The sequence below is a fragment of the Hippoglossus hippoglossus genome, chromosome 2, assembly GCF_009819705.1.
Source record: "Hippoglossus hippoglossus isolate fHipHip1 chromosome 2, fHipHip1.pri, whole genome shotgun sequence".
NCBI classification, from domain to species: Eukaryota; Metazoa; Chordata; class Actinopteri; order Pleuronectiformes; family Pleuronectidae; genus Hippoglossus; species Hippoglossus hippoglossus.
The window spans coordinates 7,559,226-7,586,844 of NC_047152.1; the positions used below are offsets into that span (position 1 = coordinate 7,559,226).

The following is a 27,619-nucleotide window of genomic DNA, read 5'->3' on the forward strand; positions in this document are numbered from 1 at the left end:
CAGGTAAAAGCTGCACAATCTTCCTGTTTCAGCCAGAATTTGAATGAGGTCAAATGCATATGGTACAGAGATAGCAGCCAGATAGAAAGAGCCGTGGTGTGTAAACCCCCCCCCCCCCCCCCCCCCCCCCCCCCCCAGTCCCTTCTCTCCTGGCAGCGCTGCGTCCTGGAGGCAGAGCTCCCACACAACAGACGGGACTCCCAGCACACAGCCTGCAGGGTGGAGCTGTCTCACTGTGGAAACGCTGCCAGCTACACCCACAGTCCACTCACTCTGTCGCAGAGGGGAGAGCTGATGCGGAACGCTGTTGTTCTCATACTATAAGAGGTGATGCTGCGTTGGGGACGGAGCCCGGAGGCTGAGAGAGGAGGCCTGAGGAGCAGGGAGGTTCCTGTTCACACTCTGAAAATGCAAAAAAAGATGATTGTGGCAAATCATCAACCCCACAGGGAAATCCAGTCTCTATTTCTCCCCCCTTTGTCTGTATCTTCTCGTGAGGAGTGAAATGTGTATGATACACAGGGAGCGATGATAATAAGCTGCACTGCTGTATCATCCTGGGATCACAGGTGAGTTACAGGAGCCTCTATTGTGCAGGAACCAGCAGTTAATCAGCAGCATTACAACCTTCGTCTTCTCCTTCTTCTTCTTTATTCTTCTATGAATAAAACATAGTTCACGAGTGATTTAGAAACTCTTCCTTCTCCAGGCTTTGTTTCATCCTCCTCCATGTTGGTTGAAGTCCTCTCACACATGGGAAACACAGGAGTTGGGCTGTGAGTGTTCGTTAGGCACAGAAATATCATTCACATATTTCTACCACTACCACTCATAGATGCAGATGTATTTATAAAATAATCCTTTTTCATGTACTCTATGTTCTATATTTAGTCGTATTCCTCCTATACTGCATATTTATACATAAGATGGAGGAAGATGCCCCAAATTAAAAGTTTTAGTTATTTGAAAATGTACATAACCTGACCCAGTTCAGAGGATATAAATACACAGTAGTTCTAGTAAATCCAATAATAAGCCAAAGCTTTAGGTTTTTAATACTACGTCTGGTGTCATGTTAATTTGAGCTAATACAGATGTTATAATTTACATAAGAAATAGTATTCTTACATTCAGTAACACATTGGAACAAATAAAAACAAAGCAAGACTCTGAATTGTTCTTCTGTGTATTATAATGTTACTTTGCTCTTTATGTGACAGAGACGTGTTAGGTCTGTAGGGGGCGCCATGGTGGAGGGCAGCAGGAGGATCTTCATCCAGAGGAGGAGGAGGAGGAGGCCGCGGCCATTGGCTGCTGAAGCTTATATATACAGGGGAATGGCTCCACCGGCTCAGAGCAGGACGAGACACCGGGAGAAGCAGCTGAGAACCGGACAGGCGCCGTGAGCAACCACATCTGTTCCTCCACATCTGGACCAATCAGGACCACCCAGGACCAATCAGGACCGGACTCCTGTTATTATTATTATTTCTTTTATTATTACTGCCTTTTTTCTACACTTTTTCCCGATTGAAATCAATGAAGGAGAGACGCTCGTGTCAGAAGCCATCTCTAAAATCCGGCATGGATCCCAGTCACAGTGTGAAGTGTAAGATCGTGGTGGTGGGGGACAGCCAGTGCGGGAAGACCGCGCTGCTTCACGTGTTCGCCAAGGACTGTTTCCCGGAGGTGAGACCCCTGCACCCTAAACCCTGCACCCTACACCCTATATACTCACCCTACACCCTACACCCTACACCCAGCACACCCACACTACACCCTAACCCACACTACACCCAGCACACCCACACTACACCCTATATACTCACACTACACCCTACACCCTGCACCGTGTAACCAGCACACTCACCCTACACCCTAACCCACCCTACACCCTACACCCTAACACACCCTACACCCTACACCCTAACACACCCTACACCCTAACCCACCCTCACCCTTCATACCCTGCACCCTGCACACCAGTGACCTTGCTGCAAATAAACCTGATTTTAATGCTACATATAGTCACATGGCGCTTTATGTGTCAGATGCTTCAGTAATGACGATGCATGCATGTCCAATAGTGGCAGCAGAGATGTATTATTGTGTTACTACGGTAAATGTATCTTAATAATAACACTAATTGAAGTAGTGTTGTATTTCTCTGCATGTAACCTTCATTTTAGCCATTAAAACCATAATCTGACATCTAAACACTTCGTTTCCCATAATCCTTGCTCTCTGTCCCCGTGTCCCCTGCAGAGCTATGTCCCCACAGTGTTTGAGAACTACACGGCCAGTTTCGAAATCGACACGCAGAGGATCGAGCTCAGCCTGTGGGACACCTCAGGTAAAAAAATCACAATGTGTCACCTCCCTGCCTGCTCCATGCTGTGTGTGTTTGTGTGTGTTTGTTTGTGTGTGTGTGTGTCCCAGGATATCAGTTCAGGGTGAAGTGTCCAGACGTGTTCAAACGCGCAGCTTGCTTGCACAACCCCTCTGTGGACATGCAAACAGCTGATAACGTGTCAAACCACCAGAGAGGTTCAATTCACCCCGTGTTTGACCACCTCTTTGACACTCGGGTGTTTCCCTTGAAAATGGCAGAATCACGAGATGTGGAGAGGCGCAGGGCTGCGTTTATGAATAATGAAATTAATCTGTGACCCATTTTTAATCAATAAAGCTGGGTTAATCCTCTCTCCTAGTCTGAGGACGCTGTTGCTACACGCCAGGCACACTTCCCCTCAGATTAGGTATAGGCCTCACCTTTCACCCACATGGAAATGTTGTGTTGTCTCTCAGCGTTCCCAGAAATGCAGGAGAGGAATGGATTTCATTATGAATTCTTCCCAGCTGAGAGCAGCTGAAGCAGGGAACAGGAGAACAGAGCTAATGATAGAGGCTGTTCATGTTCTCACATCTGGAGAACACACTCTGTTTCCTCACTGCGATTTTTGGGAAAGTTTGGTTGTGCAACACGTGGACTGGAACTCCATTTTTTTTTTTTTTTTAATCGCTTGGTGGTTGGACTTTGGGTTCAAACCAGCTGCTGCGTCCCCTGTGTGTGTAAACAACCCATTTTCCCCATCCATCAATGCCTGAGCAGTGAATAGCACAGCAGTCAGGCGTGAGTGAGGCGTATGTTGTGTGTGTGTGTGTGTGTGTGTGTGCGTGTCGTGGGTGCGATGGGCGGAGACAAGCCGGCAGCCAGCTGTTGCAAGTCTCTGGCCTGGAATTCCTCAGCGATGTTGGGGTTTGAATGACGAACTTTCTTTCTCGCGTGCTAGGATCAGCAGGACACATTTTTAAGTCCTCCTCCCAAGGAGAAACAACCTACACAATCCATTTACACATTCTGATTCCACACGATCACAGCGAGCGCCTTGAAGCTCGATTTCTGGGCCTTTTTTGCTCGGTTTTGCCTCAAGAGGAAATGAAAATAAATGCGTCAGCAGATAGAAATTCATTTCCAGGCTCGGTATCACTACAAGCAAAAGCAAAACAAGGAGCTCCGGTTTCAAATTCCTTCACCCCGACACCGTGTGTGTGTGTGTGTGTGTTGTGGAAAGTGGAAGAAATGAGAACCGGCCAGAGTGAGAATTATGTTTTATTGTGCGGTGTTGGCAGACCGCCTGCAGCCATTTTTCTTTTTTCTCTTTATGCTTCATAAAACAGCGAGGGTGGGGGGGGGCTGTGGTTCCTATTAGATCAGTGGGACTGAGATGGAGCCAATTCCCCCCACACCCACCTTCAATCCTAACCCCCCACTCACACACACAGACACACCCAACGACTGATTGATACAGCTTTCAGCATGACCAGTCCCTTTGTAGAGACGACCATCGACCTTATCTCCTGAGGTGTGCAGGAGAGGTGTGTGTGTGTGACCCCAGCATGCACTCGGACAAAGACCAGGACGCAGCCATGAAGACAAACACTGGCCTGCCATCCCCCTCCCTAACGCACACCTACAGACACTGTGGTGGTCTTTGTTCTGCAGTGACGAGTGGCCTAATGAGCAGCCTCGTGTGTGTGTGTGTGTGTGTGTGTGTGTGTGTGTGTGTGTGTGTGTGTGTGTGTGTGTGTGTGTGTGTGTGTGTGTGTGTGTGTGTGTGTGTGTGTGTGTGTGTGTGTGTGTGTGTGTGTGTGTGTGTGTGTGTGTGTGTGTGTGTGTGTGTGTGTGTGTGTTAAAAGGGAGGGTGGTGAGAGTAATTCAGGTCATTAAGGTAAATGCCTGCCAGTTGTGCTCCTCTCCATTTGGTCCCCCGGCCCCACCCTGCGTGGCTCTGCTTCCCAGCCCTCGGGGTGGGATCCACCGGGGTCCGGGCCGCAGCCTTTGATGCTTCACACTTCATTCGCCGGCACAGGAAGCAGGTTTACGTTGTCCGCCCGCCTACCTGCACGTCTGAATGAGCCGCAGAGGTGTGTGTGTGTGTGTGTGTGTGTGTGTGAGAGATTCAAACAGGAGGGTAGGAAGACGGCAAAGGTAAACAGAACAATCCCTGTAGCTCAGCGCCTGCCTGCCTCTTCCACAGGAGAAAAGAGGAAAAATGCACCTCAGAGTCTATTTTTAAGAAGGAAGCTCAGGCAGACTACTTTAATTTTTCACTATTTAATTTCAAAAATGTGAGAAAATGACAAATTATACACATCACTACTTCGTTAAGTCTGCGCTAATGTCTTTAAATTGCTTCTGCAACATTCAAAATAGCCCAAACACAAAGATATTTAATTAACAATGCTATGGAGCAAACGGAGCATCAACAGCTCAGTATTTAAGAAGCTGTATCTATAACCAGTTCTAAGAACTTCTTATTTATACAATTATTACAACTTATAGATTTGTACACTGGCTTGAATTGATTTGTAGCTGTTCACTGACTAGTTGCTAACTTTCTCAGCTGTTTTGGTGCCATTTGGTGCATTTATCTCCAAAACAACAACACCACCGAATCGGCTTCACTTTCTGGATGCATAGTCGACGTCTATTTCTATATACAGTCTGTGGATAAGAGCATCTTTAAATGGCTGATTTAATATAGCTGTGGTAGTCTGTATTAAACAGGTTGTTGTTCATACTGCACATTCTCCTGGAAATGTTTTCTTCCTTCAGAAATCATCAGTCTATGATGTTTGTTCCAACTCTCTTTGGAAATTTTCCAAAGCCAGAACAAGTGAGCGCTGTAATCAAATCTCAACCACAGGATCTCAGGCATTTTCACATCAACTTCTCCCAAGGAGACGTGTGTGTGTTGGACCCCATGGATCTCATTTGATGATATTTATCCCAGGGAACCTCGTGGGATTGGTTTTTATTTACCTCTGCAAACTAAAAGACGACCTACTTTGAAAAGAGGACTCAGATAAAAGAGTTTCACAGGAGGACACGTAATGAGCGTCCCAGATCATTTCCCTGTGTCGTCTCCAGAGCGCGTTGCATGTGCTGCTTCGTTATGAGACTTTGTCAAGCTCCTCTGCTGCTCCCACACTGCGTGCCCCCTTCATTCCTGTGTCGGCGGCCATTGTTGCGTTGGATCACATTTCTGGGCTCTGCGAAGTGGAGCCGCATGTCTGGCATTCCTCAGACTAAAGGTTTCTACTTCCTCCTCCACAAAGACCCCTATTGTACGCAGCAGGCCCCAGATCCTCGGTGGAGAGAAAGAGACGCTAAAGCCCCCTACCTCATTTCCAAGGGAAAATTGAATCACGGCGGCGCTGACTGCTGGTGATACAGCGTACGTGCGTGCTGAAGGACAGAGGAACCCTGGGAGGGATTAATGGGCTTCCTGTCTGCTAATGTCATGGAAGGACTGTGTGATGATGCATATTTAACATCCAGCCGGTCCTTCGAGTAGGAACCTGTGACTCCTCTGCCTGACTTTCACCTGCTCGTCCTGTTTGGACGTGTTGAACTTCATTCATGGAGTCGTCCTTGACTCACTTTGTTGTCCGTGTGGCTTTGACACCTCCACAGCTTGTCTGGGTGACTCTTTGCTGTGTTTTGGGTTAATTCAGGATGTTGGGTGAGATCTGAGTGGTGATTGTAGACCTCTTATTGCACAGAACACGTATCTCTTACAAGAGTGAAGCAATGTATCAAACAGGGCTGGTTCGGGTGCAATAACAAGCTTTTGGACACGTCGTCCATCTCTATATACACTCTATGGTCATATCACACAACCCTAAGCATCGGCAGTTACCTGACTGTTACCACAGCAACACCAGACGATAGCGGTTCATATTATTTCAGTTTAAACCAGCTCTGTTTGTGTGGAACACTTCTGACTGGTCCGATGTTATATACTGAAGCTCCGTGGACGTGCCTGTCGCCGTGTGTTGTTTCCACAGGTGTCCCTGAAGGCTTAACTGAGCCTCTCCACACACACACACACACACACACACACACACACACACACACACACACACACACACACACACACACACACACACACACGCTCAGCGCCCCTCAGCTCAGCAATGTTAACTATGCAGTAAATCAGCGAGCCTGCAGACCTGTTGCCATACCTCCAGACTGTCGGCTGCAGCTGGCGTACCTCAGGGCCGCATGTGGCGGTGTGAGATAAAGTACATTTTCCTGTCAGCGAGCCGTTAATACGTGAAGGATTTCCACAGAAAGTGGGATGTCTCGAACATCGTGGAATACTTAAGAACTCTATCGCGCGCCGGCAACCGCAGGGAATTTCTCTTTTCTCTTTTCTCTTTTTTTTTCCGGGTGGAAGTCAGGAAACATCTGGGAATTCTGATTTAATGAGTCACATGGCATGAATAGAGCAGAATGTATTCTCCAACATGTTTCATGTATATCTTCATTCCATTAAGAGCTGCGTTTCATCCCAGCTGTTGTGGAAACCAGCCTGAAAAAGCACATTAAGAAACCAGGAAGGAAGAAGTTTTTTTTAGTTTTTTTGCATCTTGGCAGAGCTTCGTATTTCATTGTCTCGTCACTCAGTCGCTGTGAGAACGACACGAGCAGCGGCTATGTGTAAGAGAAGGGCGAGAGGCCTGGGGAGTGTGTGTCAGTGCGTTTAAAGGACAGAGAGGGAGGACAGGGTGTGTGTAGCTTTCCAGATTTAGAGATCCTGTGGGAGAACAATGACGGGAGCTAATTAGATGACAGTCACCAGGTCTTTGTGTGTGTGGGGGTGTTAGCACTGGGATTTCCTCTTATCTTTCCAGGCGGCAGGAAGACGACCTCCAAGCGGCGTTTCTGACGCAGGGTTAATGCAGCTCTAAACACAAGACGAGAAAGAAAATGTCGTCTATTAAAAAAAAATCTCAGTACACGCTCCTCAATTTGCATTATTCTCCTGTTTATGTTGTGCAGCTTGAAGTGTTTTGCATAGATGCACTGAGAGGATTTGCGGCTATAAATACTTAAATCTCCAGGTAGATGCACAGGAATATTTCCGACTCGGAGACATATCAACAAGACAAGACCTCACATGCTTCAGCCGGCACACACCGATATGTGCGTTTCATCTCGTTGGCTTGATTAATAACAATCAATTCATTGTAAAAATGTCAGCAGGGTCTTATTTCCCCTGTGATTGGTTCCAGGCAGCGAGGACTGTGAAAAAAAAACATCAAACATTGCACTGTGGTTGTGATCGGTCGAGAGACGGCCATAAAAATACATTCTTGCGGGGGGGTGGGGGGTTCCCACATTCCAGCTCGCCTTGTGCTGCGTCTGCGAGAGCCGCTCAGCGTGGAGCCGGGAGGTTTAGGTGGTGTCACCTATCGGGGGGGTTTTCAAAGGGGTTCTCGGGGAGGGAGTGGAGGAGCGGCTGGGAAATGGCGAGCCCGTGCGTTCCCATGTGAAATGCATTATGTTTACAATCAAGACATCATGATAATTTATTCTGTGCTGCTCCTGGCGTCCAAACTTAACTGACTTTCACTTTTTTGGAAAGGTCATTAGCTGCAAACTGGCACGGAACAAAGCCGACTTAGCTTTTCGCTCGACAAACTGGAAATCAGTTAACGGATCTGTCATAATAACCATAAGTAGACGGCTACACAATAATTACCATTAAATATCCACTTTGGACATCAATATTAATTCTGCTTTGAATGTAATTACTAGAATAATGAAGATGTAATTATATTTCACCATTGCATAAAACCAGATGTAAGAAATACTTAGTTCACTAGGTTCACAACTAAAACTGATGAACCCCAATAAAATAGTCCTGCAGTTTGAAACTGTTGATTTATGTTATTAGGACCTTGTTGTCACGGCGTTGTGATGCAGTGACCTCACACACAATCCTGGCTCACACAGGTGGAACATGTGATGATGCACGTAGAGTCGGTTCAGATGTCTCTATGCAGGAGTGGTACATGCATGAGCCCGCGTCGCGCTTTCTTGTGCGCGGCGGCTTCAGGCCTGGAAGGAAGCGTGGATCGTGTAAACGGTGTCGTCTCCCATCCAGACTGTTTAGATTAGGAGCATTCGAGGTGTGTGTGTGTGTGTGTGTGTGTGTGTGTGTGTGTGTGTGTGTGTGTGTGTGTGTGTGTGTGTGTGTGTGTGTGTGTGTGTGTGTGTGTGTGTGTGTGTGTGTGTGTGTGTGTGTGTGTGTGTGTGTGTGTGTGTGTGTGTGTGTGTGTGTGTGTGTGTGTGTGTGTGTGTGTGTGTGTGACGGTGAATTCCTGGCCCTTCTCCACACTGTGTTTAGGAAAGACCTCCCAGGGGAACCTTCACTTCACCAAAATTTTCCACATTCTTGGCAGCCGGTTGCGTGTGGTCAGCTTGTGCTCGTCATGTGATCTTGACTCACCTTGACATGACGCCACCCCTCCCCCTCCTCGCCCTTCCTCTCCGGAGATGTTTCCGTCTGCTGGTTTCGGGGATGCGGGGGGGGGGAAGATGGGCGTCACCCCTCACACATGGTCTCAATTTTTGAGGGGGGAGTCATTTCCTCGCTCTGAAGTTCTGTTTCTCTGCAGAGGATTTTCTTCAACAAGTGATCTTGTCGCAGTCAGCATAATCGTTCCTACTGATGCTATTTGTTTTGCTCACCCGGTTGCTATGGATTATTGCAGAGCTGCAGAGAAGTGTCAACGTCTGCGAGTTTAAAGAAATGATTTGCCCGTGTTCATGCATTCAGGGAATATCTTGTGGTCGGCGGTAGATTCTGTTGCTGCCCCTCATTTGAATAAAGGTATTTCCTTTTTAGACAAGCCACAGAGTTTTAAATCTCCACGTTCCCAAGGCGAGCATTTTCAAGTGCAAAGATAATTTCTACCTCATTCCTTTAAAACCTGAACACAGCAGCAAGTTTGCTTTTCAATACGTGGACAGAGGGGACACATAAAAACACTTGTGACACAAATTGATCAATGTCCTCTGACATCAAGGTTTTTCCCGACGTAGCAAATTGGATTTGGATAACTTCGTTGCCTGGACAGGAAACTAGTTCTTCGGATGTGTGTGGGAGCGAGTGAAGCTCGGTCAAGAGCGGAGCAGTGATTTCTACACGCAGGTCATTCATTTCCAAGGGTGAAGTGAATAATGAGGTCACTGACACGTCCTGTTGCATGAACTTGGGTGTGTTGTGTCCCTGTGGAAGAGCCGCCAGATTAAATCCTGATGTTCCCGCTTTGTTTCAGGATCTCCGTACTACGACAACGTGAGGCCTCTCTCCTACCCGGACTCCGACGCTGTGCTCATCTGCTTCGACATCAGCCGCCCGGAAACCCTCGACAGCGTCATGAAAAAGGTTTGTAGCTCTTCACTGACTCCTTCATCCGTCGAGCCTCTGGTGGAAGTCTCAGCCTTTAAGCTCCGAACACTCCTGCACTTTAAAGTCTGCTCACTTTGATTTCATCGGATGTTGCATTTAACTGGATCAAGAGTTTAAGTCGACAGTTTAGATCTTTTTTTTTTTTGCAGCCTTGGTCAGATCTTGTGATGTTGTAGTGTGACTAGTGGAAGGTCGCTGGGTTAAATCCTCGGAGCAGCTGGGAGAAGGAAGCACCGCTCTCCACTTCCTCAAACTCCCGCTGAGGTGTTTTTAAGCCACCAGTTACTCACATGGAGCCGCTGGACGTCTGATGACCGCAGCGGTGTCTGTAACGACCACATGTCAGAAGCATGTACTGGTTTAAGGTTTTGATTGAGTCTCAGATTTCTGAAATTAAACAAACCTGACATGTGCTCTGACAAACGTGGACACAGACGTCCATGTGATCGGACCATTCGGGTCATTCTTCATTTATTTAATAGATATCTTACATAATGTGATATATAATACATGTCTTACCAGGCTGACTGAATAAATGACTAGATAAAATGTCCCTGGCCTTATTTCTACAGCCTAAATTAGTCATATTTAAACAGACCTCATTTAGAAATACATGTATGAACCTGTCCTGCAGCTTTATTGTGGGTCTAAATGCAAACGTCCTGTACAACAGTTTCACACAATTAGCAGTGATTCGGAGTTTCTTAAACATGTGGTTCATGTCTTTTGAAATTGCACAAGACTTGTGATCTCAGCTTAATGTGGTGTCAGTCAGAGGTCACCCTTAAAACAATGACTCTGTACATTAGCATTAGCGATGGTATTTATTTGCACCAAACAACTTCCTCTTTGGATGTCGCTCGAACTTGATCCGCTGACCAGCCAGTGAGTCCTGAGGCACGCTAGCCTCAGATTAAGACCCCTGGAGAAATGCCATCGATCACAGAGTGTTTATTGTTGTCAGGGAGGAAAAGTGGGGAGTATTTGTTGTTCCTTTCCAGGGTTCAATGTGTGAGGGGGCTGCAGGAAGTGGCAGCTTTAACCTTTGGACTCAAGAAGGCGGGTGACGGGGGGGGTTGGAACTCGTGGGTTCTTGTGACACGAACATGCATTTTTAACACGGAATTACTTTAAATCGTAGTTTTCAAACTCCTGGTTTATATTTATTTGGGAATTGTTGTATGATATTGATGTATTGACAGATAATTTCCCTTTTGCATTAGGAGACAACATTGTACGATGATGCATGACTGAGATGTTCTGTGTTTCTCCACAGTGGAAAGGGGAGATCCAGGAGTTTTGTCCCAACACCAAGATGCTGTTGGTTGGATGTAAATCCGACCTGCGCACCGACTTGAGCACATTGGTGGAGCTTTCCAACCACAGACAGACACCAGTCTCTTATGACCAGGTAGGCAGATTAACAGTGTTTAACCTCCGTGTGTGTGACTGTAATCTCTGATGAATAACAGCTCATTGTACTTCAAGCCAAATTTAACTGATTCATAAGAGCCGGAATCCTTTCGTCATTGTTGATGCCAGTAAATGTGTTAACCTCCCGGCTAACCTGACCTCCGATCCGTTTCTTCCGGCGTTGACCATATTTGACCTCTTCCCCCCTCAGGGTTCCAGCATGGCCAAGCAGATCTCGGCGCCCTACATCGAGTGCTCGGCTCAGCAGTCGGAGAACAGCGTCAGAGACATTTTCCACGTGGCCACGCTGGCTTGCATCAACAAAAACCACAAAAACGTCAAGCGCAGTAAAGCCACCCGTGCCAACAAGAGGATTTCACACATGCCCAGTAGGCCCGACCTGGCGGCCGTGGCTTCGGACCTCCGGAAGGACAAAGCCAAAAGTTGCTCAATCATGTGACTGACCAGACTGAGGGGGATTAGACTGAGGAGAATGAGGACAGAACCCAGTGCAAGCAGGAAACGATGGGGCAGCGCTCCTTCCTGCATGCTAAAGGCCCCCGATATGTCTGGAGAGGGCTTTTGTAAGCTTCAACTCATCTACATGTTACTGGAATACTCTGCACCGGCGAAAACTCAAAGCGTCGTAGCGTCCCAATCCATTTGGCCCCCTGCCCTATCAGACAAGGAAGCAATCTGTCAGAGGGCTACCTGCTCCAGGAAGTGACCTGCTTCCTCTGGGAGGACAAAGCGGACGCGGTGGAGGCTTTCCACGCCGACAGGAAATGAGCAGGAGGAGTGATGTCATGAGGACGCATTCATTTGTAAAGGAAGGGTTTGAGAACGTGTGATCTTTCTGAATGAGAACCAAAGCCTGCGATTAGGGGTTTGGATGCCTGGGAGAAAGAAAAAAAAAAAGTGGAGCTGCTGTTGTTTGTGCCGGATCAAGGACTTTTTGCTCGGAGGGCTTATACAACAAGTCGTCACTGTGGTTTGGAACTGATTCACTCTCACCCCTGCTCCTGTAGCTCCTGTAGTAACTGTCTGTGTGCAGAGGAGACCAGAAGAGGCGTTTCCTCGCGCTGCGTGAAGGAATCCTGGCGCTGTGTGTGTGTCCCCCTGTCTTTTGAAATGTTGTCGGTATAATGTGAAGTCATTGGTGTGTAACTGCGTCATTGTTTGATTTTTAAGCTTAATCCTGATGAGTTGCAGCCACGAGGAGCTGAAGCTAGAAGCTGTCCGAGGTTTAAACTGCACGTTTGTACCCGTCAGGCAGACATTTCCCCCTCAACAGCTTTAGATGTGCGCTGATTTTCTGAAGACGTTCTCCACACACGACATGAAACTTGAAAACCATTTGCAAAGAGGCAGGATTGAGCCTCGAGGGTTTGGACAACAAATCCTTTAGTCCATGTAATAAACATTGAATTTGGCCGTTCTCATCTTCTCGAGGAGTGAGCGATTGAGCTGAAAGAACTTTAACTTGTTTATCAGAAGTTTTCTGACTCATCCGTTGGGTAATTTCTCCTCGTAAAGGCTCAGCACAAAGTCCCAGCAACATCGATTTCTTTCCAAAGGATTTGCTGGAAGTCGTAAATTCACTCATGCACGTAAAAAAAAACCTGGTGGAGGCCCGAATATGATGTGTGGTGCAGTGTTAACTTTAACTTCTGATAACTGGTTATCAATATATTCAGTCATTCACACGTCTTTTGAATAAACACTGTGAACTGTTATGATTTTATTTTTCCTACGTGCTCATTCCACGAGCCTCGGGCCTCCACTTGAAACACAACTAAACGAATCAACAAATGAGAAAATGAGACTCCAGCGTTATTGAATTTGTGGTTTTTCGTCTTAACTGTGCAATTTACAGACTGTTTGAATCTAGTTATTGATGCACTTTTAATGGAACTTTTAAAACTTCCCAATTAGCTTGTTCAAATGCCAGTGAACTGTTGCCAGACTCTTTTTTTTTTATTTTTATTTTTTTAATCTTTATTATTTTCTCAGCTGTTGTCTCCTTCCCATGTACATTGTCATGTTTTCTTGAATGTTGATCTCACCTTCAAAATGTCTTTGCCAATGTTGTTGCGACAATATTTATTGAATTATATATTTTCCCTTTAGAATAAATGCAAATGGAATTGAAGAAAAGTGTCTTTATTTGTCATTGAGTGAGAACGAGATTTATTCAAGAAGAGTTGATGGATCTACTGAATTCCTGCATCGAGGCTGAAACCAAGGATCTTCTCTTTGTTTGAGTTCAGATAGAAAGAGATGGCTTGAATCTTTTAATCTTCTACATTCACTTCCATTAGAGACGTGCTCCACCTTCCAACTGGAATACACATACAAGTCGTTAGAAGCAGGTGAAAACATGCTCTCAACAGAGATCAGACACGGGCTTCTGCACATGTGGTGGAAACAACTTAACTCCAGGCACAAATCTATGTTCCTAGTAAGAGCTTTGCAACCGTGGCTTAATGACGTAGGTAGGAAGAAATGGTCATGAAATACAGGAAGGAAGGAAAAATGAAGCAACATAAGATTCTATGAGAAATATTTAGTTTTCCTTCCTGTTACATGATCTCAGTTGGGTAAAGGACACCTCTGTCCGTGACTGCACAGGTGAGTCCGACTCGGTTTGTTTCCTGCTCCGTAAAAGCCGTGATGGTGAGTTTCCATTTTCCACACAGGGGACACGCCTGGAGTCGGACTTCATGTTCAGTGAGACTTTTAACGACCCAGTTAAATGTGGAGTCTGGAAACTTTGGGTGGGGAATAAGCTCGAGTCCTGTCAACAATGCTGTAAATCCTCTGTTGATCCCTGCTCTTCAAAAAGCAGATAAGTCATTCATCCTGATTTGATTGCTGCTGATTTGAGACCAGCCTGTTTCTGTCTTCATCCTTTGAATCATTGCGTAAAGTCTCGGTGGCTTCACCAACACACACCCTAACCCAGATCTTATGTTAACGTTACATTAGCTTGAAACACTTGAACAGACTCCAGTTAAATAAATGACATGAATTAATGTGCCACACTCAACGGGATAAAAGAGTTTTTACATGCAGTGTGTCAGCAGTCTCTCCCCTTTCAGAAAAACAAGCTGGACTCGAGTCCTTGACGTCTCATTCTGGAGCCACTGAGTGGAACAAAAAGCTCTGTGTGAGTCAGACTGCGTCTCCTCGGCGGTTTGAAACATTACAGTATCACCGGAGGCAGACGGTGTCGTACAGGCCGGGCTAAATCCCCCCCCCCGGGGCCCGCTGAGCATGCAAACTGCTTTTTCTCACATGGCAAACCTATATATCATGTGGTGACTTCATCACATGCATGAGGCCTGAGACATATGAGGTGGGGGGGGGGGGGGAACAGGGCTGTCAGCTGGGAAATAAATGTCACAGTGGAAAGATGCACCATTGTGTTTATTCTGGCTGCATAGAGGAAGAAATAATATCTGATCCAAGTCTATTTGAGACTTAATTCTTTCATTTCTAATGAGGAAGTTTGATCATTCTTATAAGTGGACAGACAAAGAATGGAAATGTATAATAGGTTTGACCTTGAAGTCGATGCTTTGTTCAAGTTTATTAGTTTTACTTAATCAAATTTGTAAGAGTTCAAGAAATAAGCTCTCACAGTTCACTTTCAGCCTGAGAACGTTCTTCATGGACGTGCACCTCGGGTTTGTCCTTGTGCTTTGTCACATGTATATTAGATAGTTTCCTCAGAGGTGATTTCCAAGCAAGTTCACTGAGGCCTGTTCAGATGCATTGTGGGAATGAGGCAGGGTGGAGACGAGGAAAACCACAAACACGGTTTAGAAAAACATTGAGACACGTTTCAGTGCAAATGAAAAGAGACGCTCACATCCTGACGTGTCAGACCGTGCAGCTGCTCTTTCACATGTGTTTACACCTTGAAACATTTAACCCACTGATTGGCTGTAATGGCGGTGGTGGACCGACACTGACCCACAGCCTCTCTGAGCCTGTTCAACCCTAACTGGGTTGAGCTTGTACTGGTATTCAGCCTGACCCAGATACTGTAATAAGGCAGGAATCCCACTAACACCCGTCTCAAACCCTGCACATGGGTGGACTGACCTGGCAGAAAATCCGTTTTGCATGTCTGCAGTCCTCCCTGTCCTCTACTGTAAGTGTCCTGTAACGTCTCATTTTACCCAGTTGTGTAAGTATGAGGGAGAGAGGTGAGCTAATCCATTGATTGCAGATGTGCTGCGAGTGATTTCCCCCATTCTCCCAAGCTCGTGCTCTTATGACTTGCAGCTGTGTTTCTTAGACGTGCTAGTGGCTTTGCTCTCGGGAGGAAAATGTCACTCGATACGCCACTTTGGTCCAGAATGAAATATCTCAATAGTTATTGGACAGATTGCAGATTTTCTCTTCACAAACATTCATGGTCTGCAGAGGCTGAATCCGGCTGACTTTAGTTAATTCTCTCAAAGTATCTCGTGGATTGCAATGAAATGTAACGTGACAACTGGAGGAAGTGGAGACGCCTCATCCATCTTTCCATGCTGAATATAATAAACGTTGCACCAGTGTTTGCATGATATTAGCGGCTTTTCTTTTTCCTTGCACAAACTCACAGAACGAGCTTTGTTCTTGCTACTGCATCCACAGTCAGACACAAACATATCTCACACACACACACACACACACGCAGACACACACACACACACACACACACAGTGGTGGCATTTCTGTGAGTGAAATGTGACAAGGAGCCACTCCTATCTGCCGCATGTGAAAAGGTCGAGCTCCATTGTGGCCCACGGCAGCCGAGTCCCAAAAGACAGAAATTATCTGAAAGGAAAGAAAAGCGATTAGCGGATCTCGTCATCGTATTCTTTTGTTTGCACCTGCCTCCATTAATCTGACAGGTGACAAACTGTGAGCCCGGAGAACGGAGCTGCCAGGCGTGAAGATGTCGTTCCTCATTGGACATTTTTCTCAATTTCAGACAAATAAGTGGATCACAGCAGGAAGAAGCTCCGGTTTTTGTCACTGCGATTGCCTATTTGAGTTTGATTCATAAAGGGCATTTCTGTAAACTATCCAAAGACCATTTCGAAGCGTCACTCCAGATTTCCCCAATGTACAGTTTTGATAAATAGTTTTAATATTACGCCAAAGATCCTTCTCCCACTCTACACTGCTGAAGAAAATACATTTCTTAATTCGTCTGCCGTAACAGGCTTAGAGAGAGACAGACTCTATTCATCACTGTCCCTGTACGAGTGACAGGCTCTTTTTCATCTTGATTAAGAAATAAAATTGCTCGGATGAAGTGTCAGGGGCGAGAGCAGGAACTCGATTGAGCGGGAGCGATAATCGATCAAGCACATATTGGTGTTTACGTGCGGCCGAGCGTCTGATATTGAAGCGGGTGAAGTGAGGTGGAAAGTGAGCTGTTATGTGTCAGGGAAGCAGAAATCACCGCTGCTCCCCCACTGAATATTCCCACACACTCCTCAAGTACTCTGGATGTAAATGTCTGATCATGTCTGTGTGTGTGTGAGGCCTTTTTACCTCAAACCCCCCCCCCACCCACAGTTTCCCTATTTTCCTTCAGGACCAGCTGGGACGGACACAGACAGGGAGCGTGAGGATCAATAGGTCTACACTGGTGGTGCATTGTTTCCCCCTGAATCCTCCTGCCTCAGACGATCAGTCATGCACAGCTGTAACATAGAAGCGGGCTGAAAGCGAAACAATGGAGGTTGTTTTTGCAGAAAAAGCTTGTGCAGGACTGTGAAGGTCTGGAGAAAAGAGGATGAAGAGGGGAACATGCTCCCTCTTGCAATGAGGCGCTCAGACGGCTGGGGCTTAATGACGAGCCTTTAGTTCATAATGAAGTGGTGCAACATGGGAAAAATGTGGATTAATCCAAAATGCTGACACAACAAGGCGAAGCAACAGAGCTGTGGTTTGCACAAGGGGTTTTCCTCAGATAAGGTTTCAGCTGAAATTTGGGAAGCAGAGCAAGAAAATTCTGCTCAATATTTAGAAGAAAACACGGGAAAATGCTGAAATGCACATTTTGGATATTCAAATAAAAAACATGAGAAGGAATTCATATAGAATTGGCACACATTTGAAAGGAATTCAGGCTGTTTATGCTAATTCATATGCATTAATATGCAGTTAATGCAAATGTTTCCAGGCTGCATTAATGATATTATCGATGTTATGCAGCTTTCGTCATAAGTAAAAAAGGTAAAGTTATGCAAATAGAACCAAAGTAAAGTGAAAGAGAAAGAAATCTATAGTGTGAAATAACCATAAAACTTGAAAAACTGTGATTCTGATCCTCAAAGAAATGTGCAACCTACTGGTGTGTGATTTTTAAACTTTAACATTCATGCAATCAGCTCTTATTTCTCTAAACTGGAAAACTCATTTCACTTTGGCTCGCTGCTGCCCACCGTGGGGGATTGTGCTGGGAGGAGGACTGTGGGAACGACAGGAAAATCTCTTCATGCTCGGAGGATTTTCTTTTCTGTGGTGAACTTCACCGTGGATCAAAACAAACCAGAGACGTCCCTGCCTCGTGTTTTATTAGGTGTGGAGTTTGCCGTTACATCCAGGTTTCTCTGGTGGATTTTGGTTGTGACTTCAAAGCCCCGGAGCTGCTTCGGCGTCTGAACGTGACGTTAAACTGCATTTAAATGCTTGACTTTTTATAATCCGACAAACTACTTTCTCTCATCGTTCTCCACCAGCCTCTTCTCTGGGGTCTGCTCTGCCATATGCCTGATCCTCAGTGTGGGCTTCATGGAGACCACTGACCTCCTGCATCGCTCCTCTCCGACCATCTGCTCCCCGACTTGGCCTTTTTGGTCAGGGGCCAAATATTCGCTGACTCAACACATGTCCCCACACGATTTCAGGAGAGCGTCCTCACTGGCTCCTTTATACTTTATACGAAGAGTAACAGCAGGTGAGCAGGAGCCAATGATTTAGTTTTTGTGTTTTGTTTCACAGACGCTCAGGCACTGGCCGGACAGCTGCTTAATTTACACCTCAAATAGTTTCCTTCTTTCTTTCCCTACTTTTCCTGTGATCCTCGATTTGGTCCTAAAACTATTTTCATAATATTAAGACTTTATTCTCGTAATATTACAACTTTATTTTTCTCAAAGTCTCAGGCCCTAATACTCCATTTTACAAACCTAATCCAAATTGTGTGTGGGTGTGTGTTTATTTATCAGTTAATTTACAGTTTGTCCATGAGTGTCGGACCCCCTAAAGACTATAGAAACAAGCATCAAACAAGGCCATTGTGTGTGTGTGTGTGTGTGTGTGTGTGTGTGTGTGTGTGTCTGTGTTTGTGTGGTGTTAGCGACTCCCCTGCTGAGTGTGTTTACTTCCCCAGTAACAAAAAAACGCACCCAGGACTCCCACCTGCCCTGATTAGCATGAATCAGCTCTGGATGGGTCCCTGGCATGAACGCCACCCATCTACACCCCCACACACACACTCGCACCTCCCCAACCGCAGAGCCCCCCCCCGCTGTGCCACTGATGCTACACCGAGCCTAAAGACGCCTATCAGTTGTCAGCCACTCTCGGTGCCTCGAAACCCTGCAGTGCGTTTGTTTTGCTGAGCTGCAACTCGATTCCTATAAAAATCTCATTTTTATCCTCACGGACATTGTTTCTTCTTCTTGTAAATGTCCGAAGGTCCTGTTTTGTTTTTGAAAAGGAAGCTACAGATGTTTGCATCCCGAGCTCATGAGATCATTGTGTGACCATGTGTGTGTGGAGCCTGCTTTGATTTCAAACGCGTGTTGTGCACAGAAATAGATACGCTAAATATGGAATTCATGCTTTTATAAGATTAGGGAAACGGCCTGAAGCTAAACGTAATCTCAACATATCATTCATGCACATTTTGTAGCTGGTTAATTATCACCTCCTTAATCAACCTGGTGTTTTCCATTTGCTGCTTCTCCTGTCTCAGGCCATTAAATCACAATTACATCCCTGCTGCTGCTGTTTGTTAATGGACTGTAATGTATGAAGGTGCTTTAGCTCAGCGGAGAGCCCCTCAAATACTAAATGTGCGAAGGGGGCAAGGAGAAGCCTTTTTCTGAATGATCATTTACAGTCTGCACGCTCGTTGAATTTAAAAATACACGTTCGCATCATTTCAGGGGTTCATTACGGGGAAAATGCAAATACAAGCAGTAGCAGCTCCGCATGCTCCTAAACTGTGGGGGACTGGAGTCTCAGCAGGGAGGAAGAGGGAGGAGGACTCCTCTGGGATCCTTTATGTGCTGATGGAGCAGCGGGTGGAGCCGCGGCCTCATTAGCATAACTGTTTACAAAGCCAATCAACCTCCTGCCAAGGTCACAGATGGACCAATCAGGTGCCAGTCTCTAAATCAATTATAGGATTACTTTGATTGCCATGGCAACTTAGCTCCGTACTTGGCTAAACCACACTGCATTCATTTAGAATCCGAATTATTTAAAGATTTTTAGATGCAAGAATAGGTGATACTATTTCTTCACCCTCACAGATTTCATCATCATCACCAGAAAACAAAATATCTCACTTGTCAAGGTCCAGTTCTAGATTTTCCTTTTTGCAGGAAGCACAACAGACTCTTTATCAGAGCAGCTAAACCTTCTGCTCGCTGCCGAAGCTGCGAATGCAATTCGCTGCAGGTTTGTTGATCTTCAGGAGCCTTTGTTTCAACGTGTGCTTCCCCTTTTCCACGGGTCAAGAAACCCACTAACATGTGGTTTTGTCTGCAGTCTGAATGGATTCAATCGGCATTCACTCCCGGGCCGTTCCCCTGGTTCACCGATCACGACTGAGGGAACCGTGACACCCGGGTGAATGTGCTAATTTGGCAAAGCAGAAAACAAGAGAGAGCCTCAGTTGCTGGTGAGTGAGTCAATCGCTTCTTTTAGTGGGTTTGGAAAAAACACGTTTAAACGCTAATTTTGGAGTAAAAGAGGTTTGGAGAGTCGATCCAAGATAATATCTCCTCGGCCTGGTTTGGAAAAATAGAAGTGAATCTGTGAAGGTTAGGTGGCCCAACACACACACACAGAAACCTTTGGAATCAAACTGTGTGGAGATTAGATGCGAGTCCATAGGGTTGTGCCGACTTGTCTTATCAGCTGTGTGCAGCCTACTGACTCTTCACTTATCAGTCATCTGTGAGCAAAGCCCAAGATTGAGGATGATCACAGAAATGGAAGAGGCCGCAGCAACGCTATTATTAGAAACCTTATTAGAAACATTCACACACATACTAACTGAGAGAGAGAGAGAGAGAGAGAGAGAGAGAGAGAGAGGGGAGAGAGAGAGAGAGAGAGAGAGAGAGAGAGAGAGAGAGAGAGAGAGAGAGAGAGAGAGAAGAGAGAGAGAGAGAGAGAGAGAGAGAGAGTGCATCCTTCCTTTTGCTTTGCATCAGGTCTGTTTTGAGTGAGAACCTCTCCTGGCGTCGGTGCAGAGAAGAGCCATTAAGAGTAAAAAATAAAAAAAAATCAAGGCTCTTCTTTCTCATCGGCAAACAAAGGAGTGAGGCAGCTTGTTTTTTCAAGCAGCTAGTCATTAGTGGATTTATAAGACGACGTTTATGGGCTCTGGAATAGTTCTGCTGCTATGTAACGGGGGTGTAACGCTGTGTGATGGTGGACGTGAGCGTCTCCTCTCCTAAGACCCCTAACACCTGAACATATGCACTTCTGTACATGATGATCTCTTTATCTTAAGCTGTTCTCAGTCGCTCAAATGACGGTCGACACATTTTTCCTGTTGTATTCTCACATGGGCTCACTCTGACATTTTATTCGGGGGCTGGCAGGAAAAGTTCCGGACAACAAACTTCAGGAATGTGTCAGTGCCTGTCTGAAAGCGTCTGAAAGCGTCTGAAAGTGTCTGAAAACGTCTGAAAGCGTCTGAAAGTGTCTGAAAGCGTCTGAAAGTGTCTGAAAGCGTCTGAACCTCTAGTGTTGTACCACTGGAGAGGAAGTGACTTCCAAATGAGCAAATGTAAATGTAATCACGATGGATTATGTGGGCGGGAAATGTTAATTTGTTGTGCGAGCAGACGGAGAGGCGATATTAACACATTTGACACTAATGTGAATGAAGAGATGCTGGTAGCACTAAAACAAATTGGGATCAGTGTATCAACCAGTTGACATAATTTAAAAATGATTCTGCGCTGGATGATCCTTTCAGTCCAGTGACAGTGAGTGTGAGCACCTCCCAGCACAGGAATCCTGTCCAGCAGCCAGTTTTCTCCCAGAGGTGCTCCACAGCCAAAAGCAATTAAACCTCCGCGAGGTTAAGGATGACTCAGAGGCCCGGCGAGGAGGGGGCCCCCAAAAAACCTGAAACTCAATTAAACAAGGGGAAGACTGGACCCCCGCCTGTCATTCCTGCACATTTCAAGGCGAACACAGGGGATTTCCCACGCCATCTGGAAAATTAAGAAACAACCCAACGGAAAAAAGGGAACATCCGGCGTTGACTAATCAGGTATCGTTAAGAAAACACCTGAAAGATCATGAGCAAGTCATTCAAGAATAGACACACACATGAGATGAGCAGTGAAGGAGCGACTAAGGAAACATGACGTGCTCTGAAGTTTGGATTCACGACGTGTTGATGACGTTTCTTACATGCGACGGACGTGAGACAAAGGATTTATTGTTAACTTTTATTATGCTCTGGTTTGGTTTTTATGGGATATGTATGAATTTGAGTTGTATGTTCAGGTTGTGTTAAAGTGGGAGTGGAGTTTTAATTATGAATTCCATGCATGTTTCTATTTCTCAGGCTTGTGGACCAATCCTCCTCCAGGACCTCAGTAAAGACCCTTTCTTGCCACAGTATTAGTTTTTATTAATCTCACTTGTTTTTCGACAGTAAATGTTCATCATTGTGTGCAACTTATTTTGGTGATGAAATGAATCTGACTGCTCCAGATTGTTCCTGAAGTGTGCTTCAGCAGCGTAACGGCCGACGTGCCAAGTGCCGTGTGTTGAAGTCACAATGTGATTCCCGCCAACAGAACTCATTACGTCTCAAGCACTTATCTCCTGCTGCCAGTATGTAAAATTGCTTTAATATCAAACGTTCAAAGAGGCACCTTAATAGTCCCATTAAATGAAAAATGGCTTTACTGTGTTGTTGCCGTGTGTCCTTGGGAGAACGGCTGCACCGTGCATCATTTGGTCTGTGCCAAATTGCTGTGAAGGGACAGGATTTTCCGGTGTTTTTATTTATTTTTCTTTAAAAAGTTTCAAACATGTGCGAACCAGCACCAACAGAAATGGGAATGAGCCTAAATGTATTATTATTATTAGTGTGTGTCTCTGTGGTGCCCTACAAACATCTCGATCTCTTCCCCGATCACTGCAGAGACTCGTAAGACGGCAGCGTTCACATGCAGGTGATCTGGGCTTTCTCCATCTTCTCTATGAAGTCTGCGGGGAAAACAAACAAATTATTCCTCTTCTCTTATAGGGAAAATAATGGTGGTTCTCATCAGCGAGCCTTCAGGTGTTATCTCTGCCTGCGCCAACACAATTACCTGACACGGGCGTCTGCAGGCAGAGTTAATCCTCAGCTAGTGTTTACACAGATGATTGATTCATAGGCGTGTGTTTACCTGCGTCAGACAGGACGATGGACAGATTAAGGTTTGTATTTTGTCATCTCATCTATGTCAGCCTGAACCTGTGTTTGGTCTGTGAGTCAATCTGTATTATATTTCGACAGCAACTCATCTTTTAGATTGAATGCAGGAGGCTTTTATTTTGAAGAGTTTATGTGTTTTTACATCACACAGACAGGGTAATGACATTCATAATTTGGTTTTCTGCAACAGATACATTAATATAAAGCCAAAATATCATGATAGTAAAAGTTTCTTCCCGGGATTTTACCAAGGACAGTTTGTCTGGTAGTTGAGTTTCTGCTGTGTGCACAAACGATTCCCCTGAGCAAACTGAAAACACACCAAAAAAGCTGCACCTCAGCATTATTAATAATGGATCAAAGTTACATGTACCCAGGCAGTTATCCATGTTGGCTTTGCATTGATCCATGTAAAGCTTCTGCAGCACGAGGAGCAGTGATATGTGACCTTGAGGAACGGAGAGGGCAGAAAAAAATCATCTTTTATTCAGCATTGATCTGAGAGTCCGTCCTGAAACGTGTCGGTGGAGGTGACACATATTCACAAATCCCTCAAATGAAACAGAGAGAAGAGCTGGTTCAGATACTGAAGGGAGGCTGCTGATGTAAAGGAAATATACAAACACTGAATCATGTAGTGGCCGTTTATAGAATCTATATAATGTTCACATCAAACATCGGAACTGGGGAATAAACTGTGATCCCAGGATAAAACATCCAGTGAGTGCTGTTATTGTACTGCACTGTAATTTGAATGTCAAAATGTGGCAGTCAGTGTTAATATTAAATATAATATAATATTAAATCAATTAAAATCCTTTTCGTTATGAAACTGTAGCAGGTCAGAGGATGTCAGGGTCTCATGTGGCCCAGGACAGATTTTTCTATGAAAGGCAAAACTAATCTTCCATCTTAATGGATTTCATATTTATCTCAAGCATTGAATCAAATCAGTTTGTATAAAGATAGTCAGTGTTGTGATAAAGGAAAGTACTAAAACCCAAGGACTGCCACACACACACACACACACACACACACACACACACACACACACACACACACACACACACACCGGAATCAATGCCGCCACTTCCTCTCCAGCCTCCTGTCTCATATTACAGCTGTTTGACCACATCCTGCCTCGACTCATTTTATCTTCCACTGAACCACACGATCAATATTTGATCATCTGCGGGAAAAAAAAAACACATTTATAATCACAAGAAAAGGTTTTTTGAATTTGACATTGATACAACAGCACGTATGATAAATGTGAGATCAGGGAAGAGAGACCTTGAACACATGGATGAGTCCAGCATCCATCTTCCTTGTCACCGAGGCCAACAGGACGCCACACCACACACTGGATGTATAACTTAAAGACCCTCGATGCAGCTGCAGTAATGTGTTTCTTTACACTTTGACCTTGTGTGTAATGGGACTTTGCCGCAGCACGAGTGAGTGTGTGTGTTCGCTGAGCTCATCTCGTAAGATCCTTAACAGCTGGAGGGCCCCACCCCTCCTCTCCAGCTCGACCGGCCGCCCCCTCCTCCTCTTTTCTCCTCTGGCCTCCCTCTCTTTTGTCTTTCCTTCCTCTCAGCTGGGACCGAAGCTGGCAGAGTTCAAAGAGGACACAGAGGATGGAGAAGCAGGGGCTCGTCTCTGTAAAACATCCGGGGGTCTATCTTCGATTTAAAACCTGAGATCTGCTTCACGATCTAATGTGATATGAGCGGATCATTTCTGCATAAACTAGTTAACACCAATTTCTTCCTCAGACTGTGTTCTCTCCTTTCAGCTTTGATTTGAAACCTGTGAACTCGGTGGAACACATAACTCCGACAAGGCCCGACAGTTTCCTGAAATTCAATCAAGCCTTAAAGCTGTAAGCCAACAAAACGATGCAGATCACAAAATCATTATCTCCATCGCAGAAGAAAGACTTTTTACATCAATATTCATTCTTTCTTTCTTTCTTTCTTTCTTTCTTTCTTTCTTTCTTTCTTTCTTTCTTCATGTCTCTGCCCCTGTGGAGCATGTGTTGCTGTTTTGATCACTTCTTTGTGGATCCTTTGTTGGACGTATTGTGTTTATGGACTTTGACCTCATGCTTATTTCTTGGATTTAATTCTTTTCACTTGCAGTTAATTATTTCCTGTTTAAATTAAAAAAAATATCTCAATACTTCCCATTCTCGTCTGGTTTCCTTCCTGTGTTGATGACCTCCACCTGTGTCTTGTTAGCGCGTGTCTCTGTTTCCTCGTCGCAGGTTCGTCTCGTCAGTTTTTCTGTCAGTTTTTAATCAAGTTTTGGTTTCTGACCTCGTCTTTGCTTTTGTGTTTTTGAATTCCACTTCCTTCTTAGTATTTTTTGATTGATGGAATTTATTGGAGAAAGATTAAGTTGTAGGTCATATAAAAAAAACTACAAAACTGAAAAATATGTATGATATAAAAAGGATCTTGGAATAAGTGTACACACGGCTCTCTCACAAACAACAGAGAAAAGGTTAGACACATGTTTGAACAGACAGTTCACAGAATATTGATCGTCTGACGTGACGACATCCCAGGATAAAAGAAAGCTGCGCACACGCTGCAAAGGTGTAAATTTCCATTTCTGACACTGTGATGTGTGTTTTCTCTGAGTTTAGCCTTTTGAGTCTGTGTTCAGTTTGTTTCTTGTTCCATTTCCCTTTTAGTCCTGACCTTTAAAAGTGTGTTTTGATGAAAAAAAGTATAAAAACACACTGTAGATTAGATATTGATTGGACGTTTGGTTGCTATTGCTTCTTTCTCCAAAGTCATTGCAGGTGACAGAGTAGTTGCTACATTTTTACTGAGCTCACCCAAAGCAAAAGACGTCTTTTTGGAGGCTACCAACTAAATTGATTCTCAACCTGGGGGCCCCGACCCCCATACGGGGCGTCAGATCATTTCGAAGGGTCGCCATATGACAGTTTTTAGGCTGAGAATTATTTCGACATTAACTTGTCTCTGGAATCTGCTGTAAAACTTGCTGTGAGGAGACAATCTGCTATTTCTTGGTACTTTGGCTTCTCCTGGACTGATTCCTGTGAACCGACCTCCGTGCACTACAGCATTTATTGAGTCTGAACCTGCTTCTGTGTTTGCTTCAGGGTCCTCGCCTCCGACCAGAGTGATGAACGCGTCCAGCAGCAGCCTGTCCACTGAGTTCACAGGAACCAGAGTGATGGTTTCTACTCCGCATCGAGTTCCTGGTCCGACTCCAGCCAGACAGAAGCTGCTGATATTACTCAGGTTGGTAAATGTACTCACTCGAAACATGACCAAGTGTCACTGCATTAATAATACACAGTGAAAGGTAAAAGAAAATGTCCATGTGCTGAGTCAGTTGAAGCTTTTCAAACTTCCAGGAACAGACAGGGCACTTTTGCTTTTGTTTTTTTTCAAGGGAACGATTGGAAAAACTTTCTTCAGTTGAGGTGAAACTCATGTGACGTGTGCTAAAGTAAAAATAAAACCTTGCATCCTTTCCTCTACCTCTCCATAAACCCTCGCTGTGGTGAGGTGGTAAACATCAAGGGACGGCAGCATCTCTCCATAGATTACTCTCTTTAATAGCGTCTCAGCAAAATGACTCATTAAAACATGCTGCAGGTGCATCCCGGCTCCGTCCCTCCCGCCTCCGATGAAAACACAATTAGCCGTCAGTTGCAGACAAGGAACTGAAAAGCATTTAATTGCTTTAAAAGAATCCCTCCGCGGCACCACTGAAGATCAATTAACACCAAACTCCTGCACCGCTGCAAGTGGAAAAAACACATCCCATAAAAAAAACGGCTGCAGATTTGCGTGGGATTCAGTCCTTCCTTCGACGCGGCCTCTTGAAGATTGTCGAGTTCAAGGGAAGGCGAAGGGGAGCGTTTAATTTAGAACTTAAGGGGATGTTTTATAATACGACAGCCACCATATTGCATAACATGTAAATCCCCGACCTGCTGCTGCTGCCGTGTAAGAGGTTTTTTTTTTTTTTGTCAGCTCGGCTGCTTTGATCTCACTCCAGGTTTGACACATTACTTATATCGTCCTCGGTTTTTCCACACGCTTCCTACACACTGTTGAGGCGAGGAGTGGGGGGGGGGGGGGGGGGGGGGGGGGGGGGGGCACTCAGTGGGATTTAGCGAGCACGCTTGTTTTTCGAGTGACTCTTGACGGAGCGACGACGGGCAAACTTGCTGACATGTTGGAAAAGTGTGCTGCGGAGTTGAAGAAGCAAAAGGGAATTCGGTTTATCAGAGCCTGTTTGAACTCAGTTGAAGAGGAAATCTGAAACAGAGCAGTGAGTCTGTGTGGTGCTTGTTTTATTATTTCACGAGGATCATGGGAGAGTTTAAGTTTAATCCCACAGCACAAAGATGCTCTGTGTGAATGTTGGAATGGGCGAATGGTCATCAAGACAACTATTAAGACCGTTTACCATAAAATGAAATGGAACTCTGGCTTTATTCCCCTCTGCTCTTACCTCTAACAGTATATACTAAACATCCCATAATGATAATGCAAGGAAAACAATCTCCTAAACCTCATGAGGATCTTAGGTTCTCCAAGAACTTAAAAAAACACGTTTCCAGCTGAGATTTCAAACATCCAGAACCCCAATAACCCAAATATGTCACTTTTCTGCCCTTTCTATCTGAGGACACTAGCTGCACACACACACACACAGACACACACAGACACACACACACACACAC

At 45.2% G+C, this 27,619-nt stretch overlaps 1 protein-coding gene across 1 annotated transcript; it reads left to right on the top strand.

Moving 5' to 3' along the window:
• The first annotated feature begins 1,320 nt into the window (after window positions 1-1,320).
• On the top strand, window positions 1,321-13,337 carry rnd3a (Rho family GTPase 3a). Its single transcript, XM_034611607.1, has 6 exons — window positions 1,321-1,419; window positions 1,454-1,689; window positions 2,266-2,353; window positions 9,637-9,746; window positions 11,047-11,181; window positions 11,395-13,337. The coding sequence occupies exons 2-6, from the start codon at window positions 1,540-1,542 to the stop codon at window positions 11,641-11,643; spliced, it is 732 nt and encodes a 243-aa protein (XP_034467498.1). The 5' UTR covers window positions 1,321-1,419; window positions 1,454-1,539; the 3' UTR covers window positions 11,644-13,337.
• The last annotated feature ends 14,282 nt before the right edge of the window (window positions 13,338-27,619 follow it).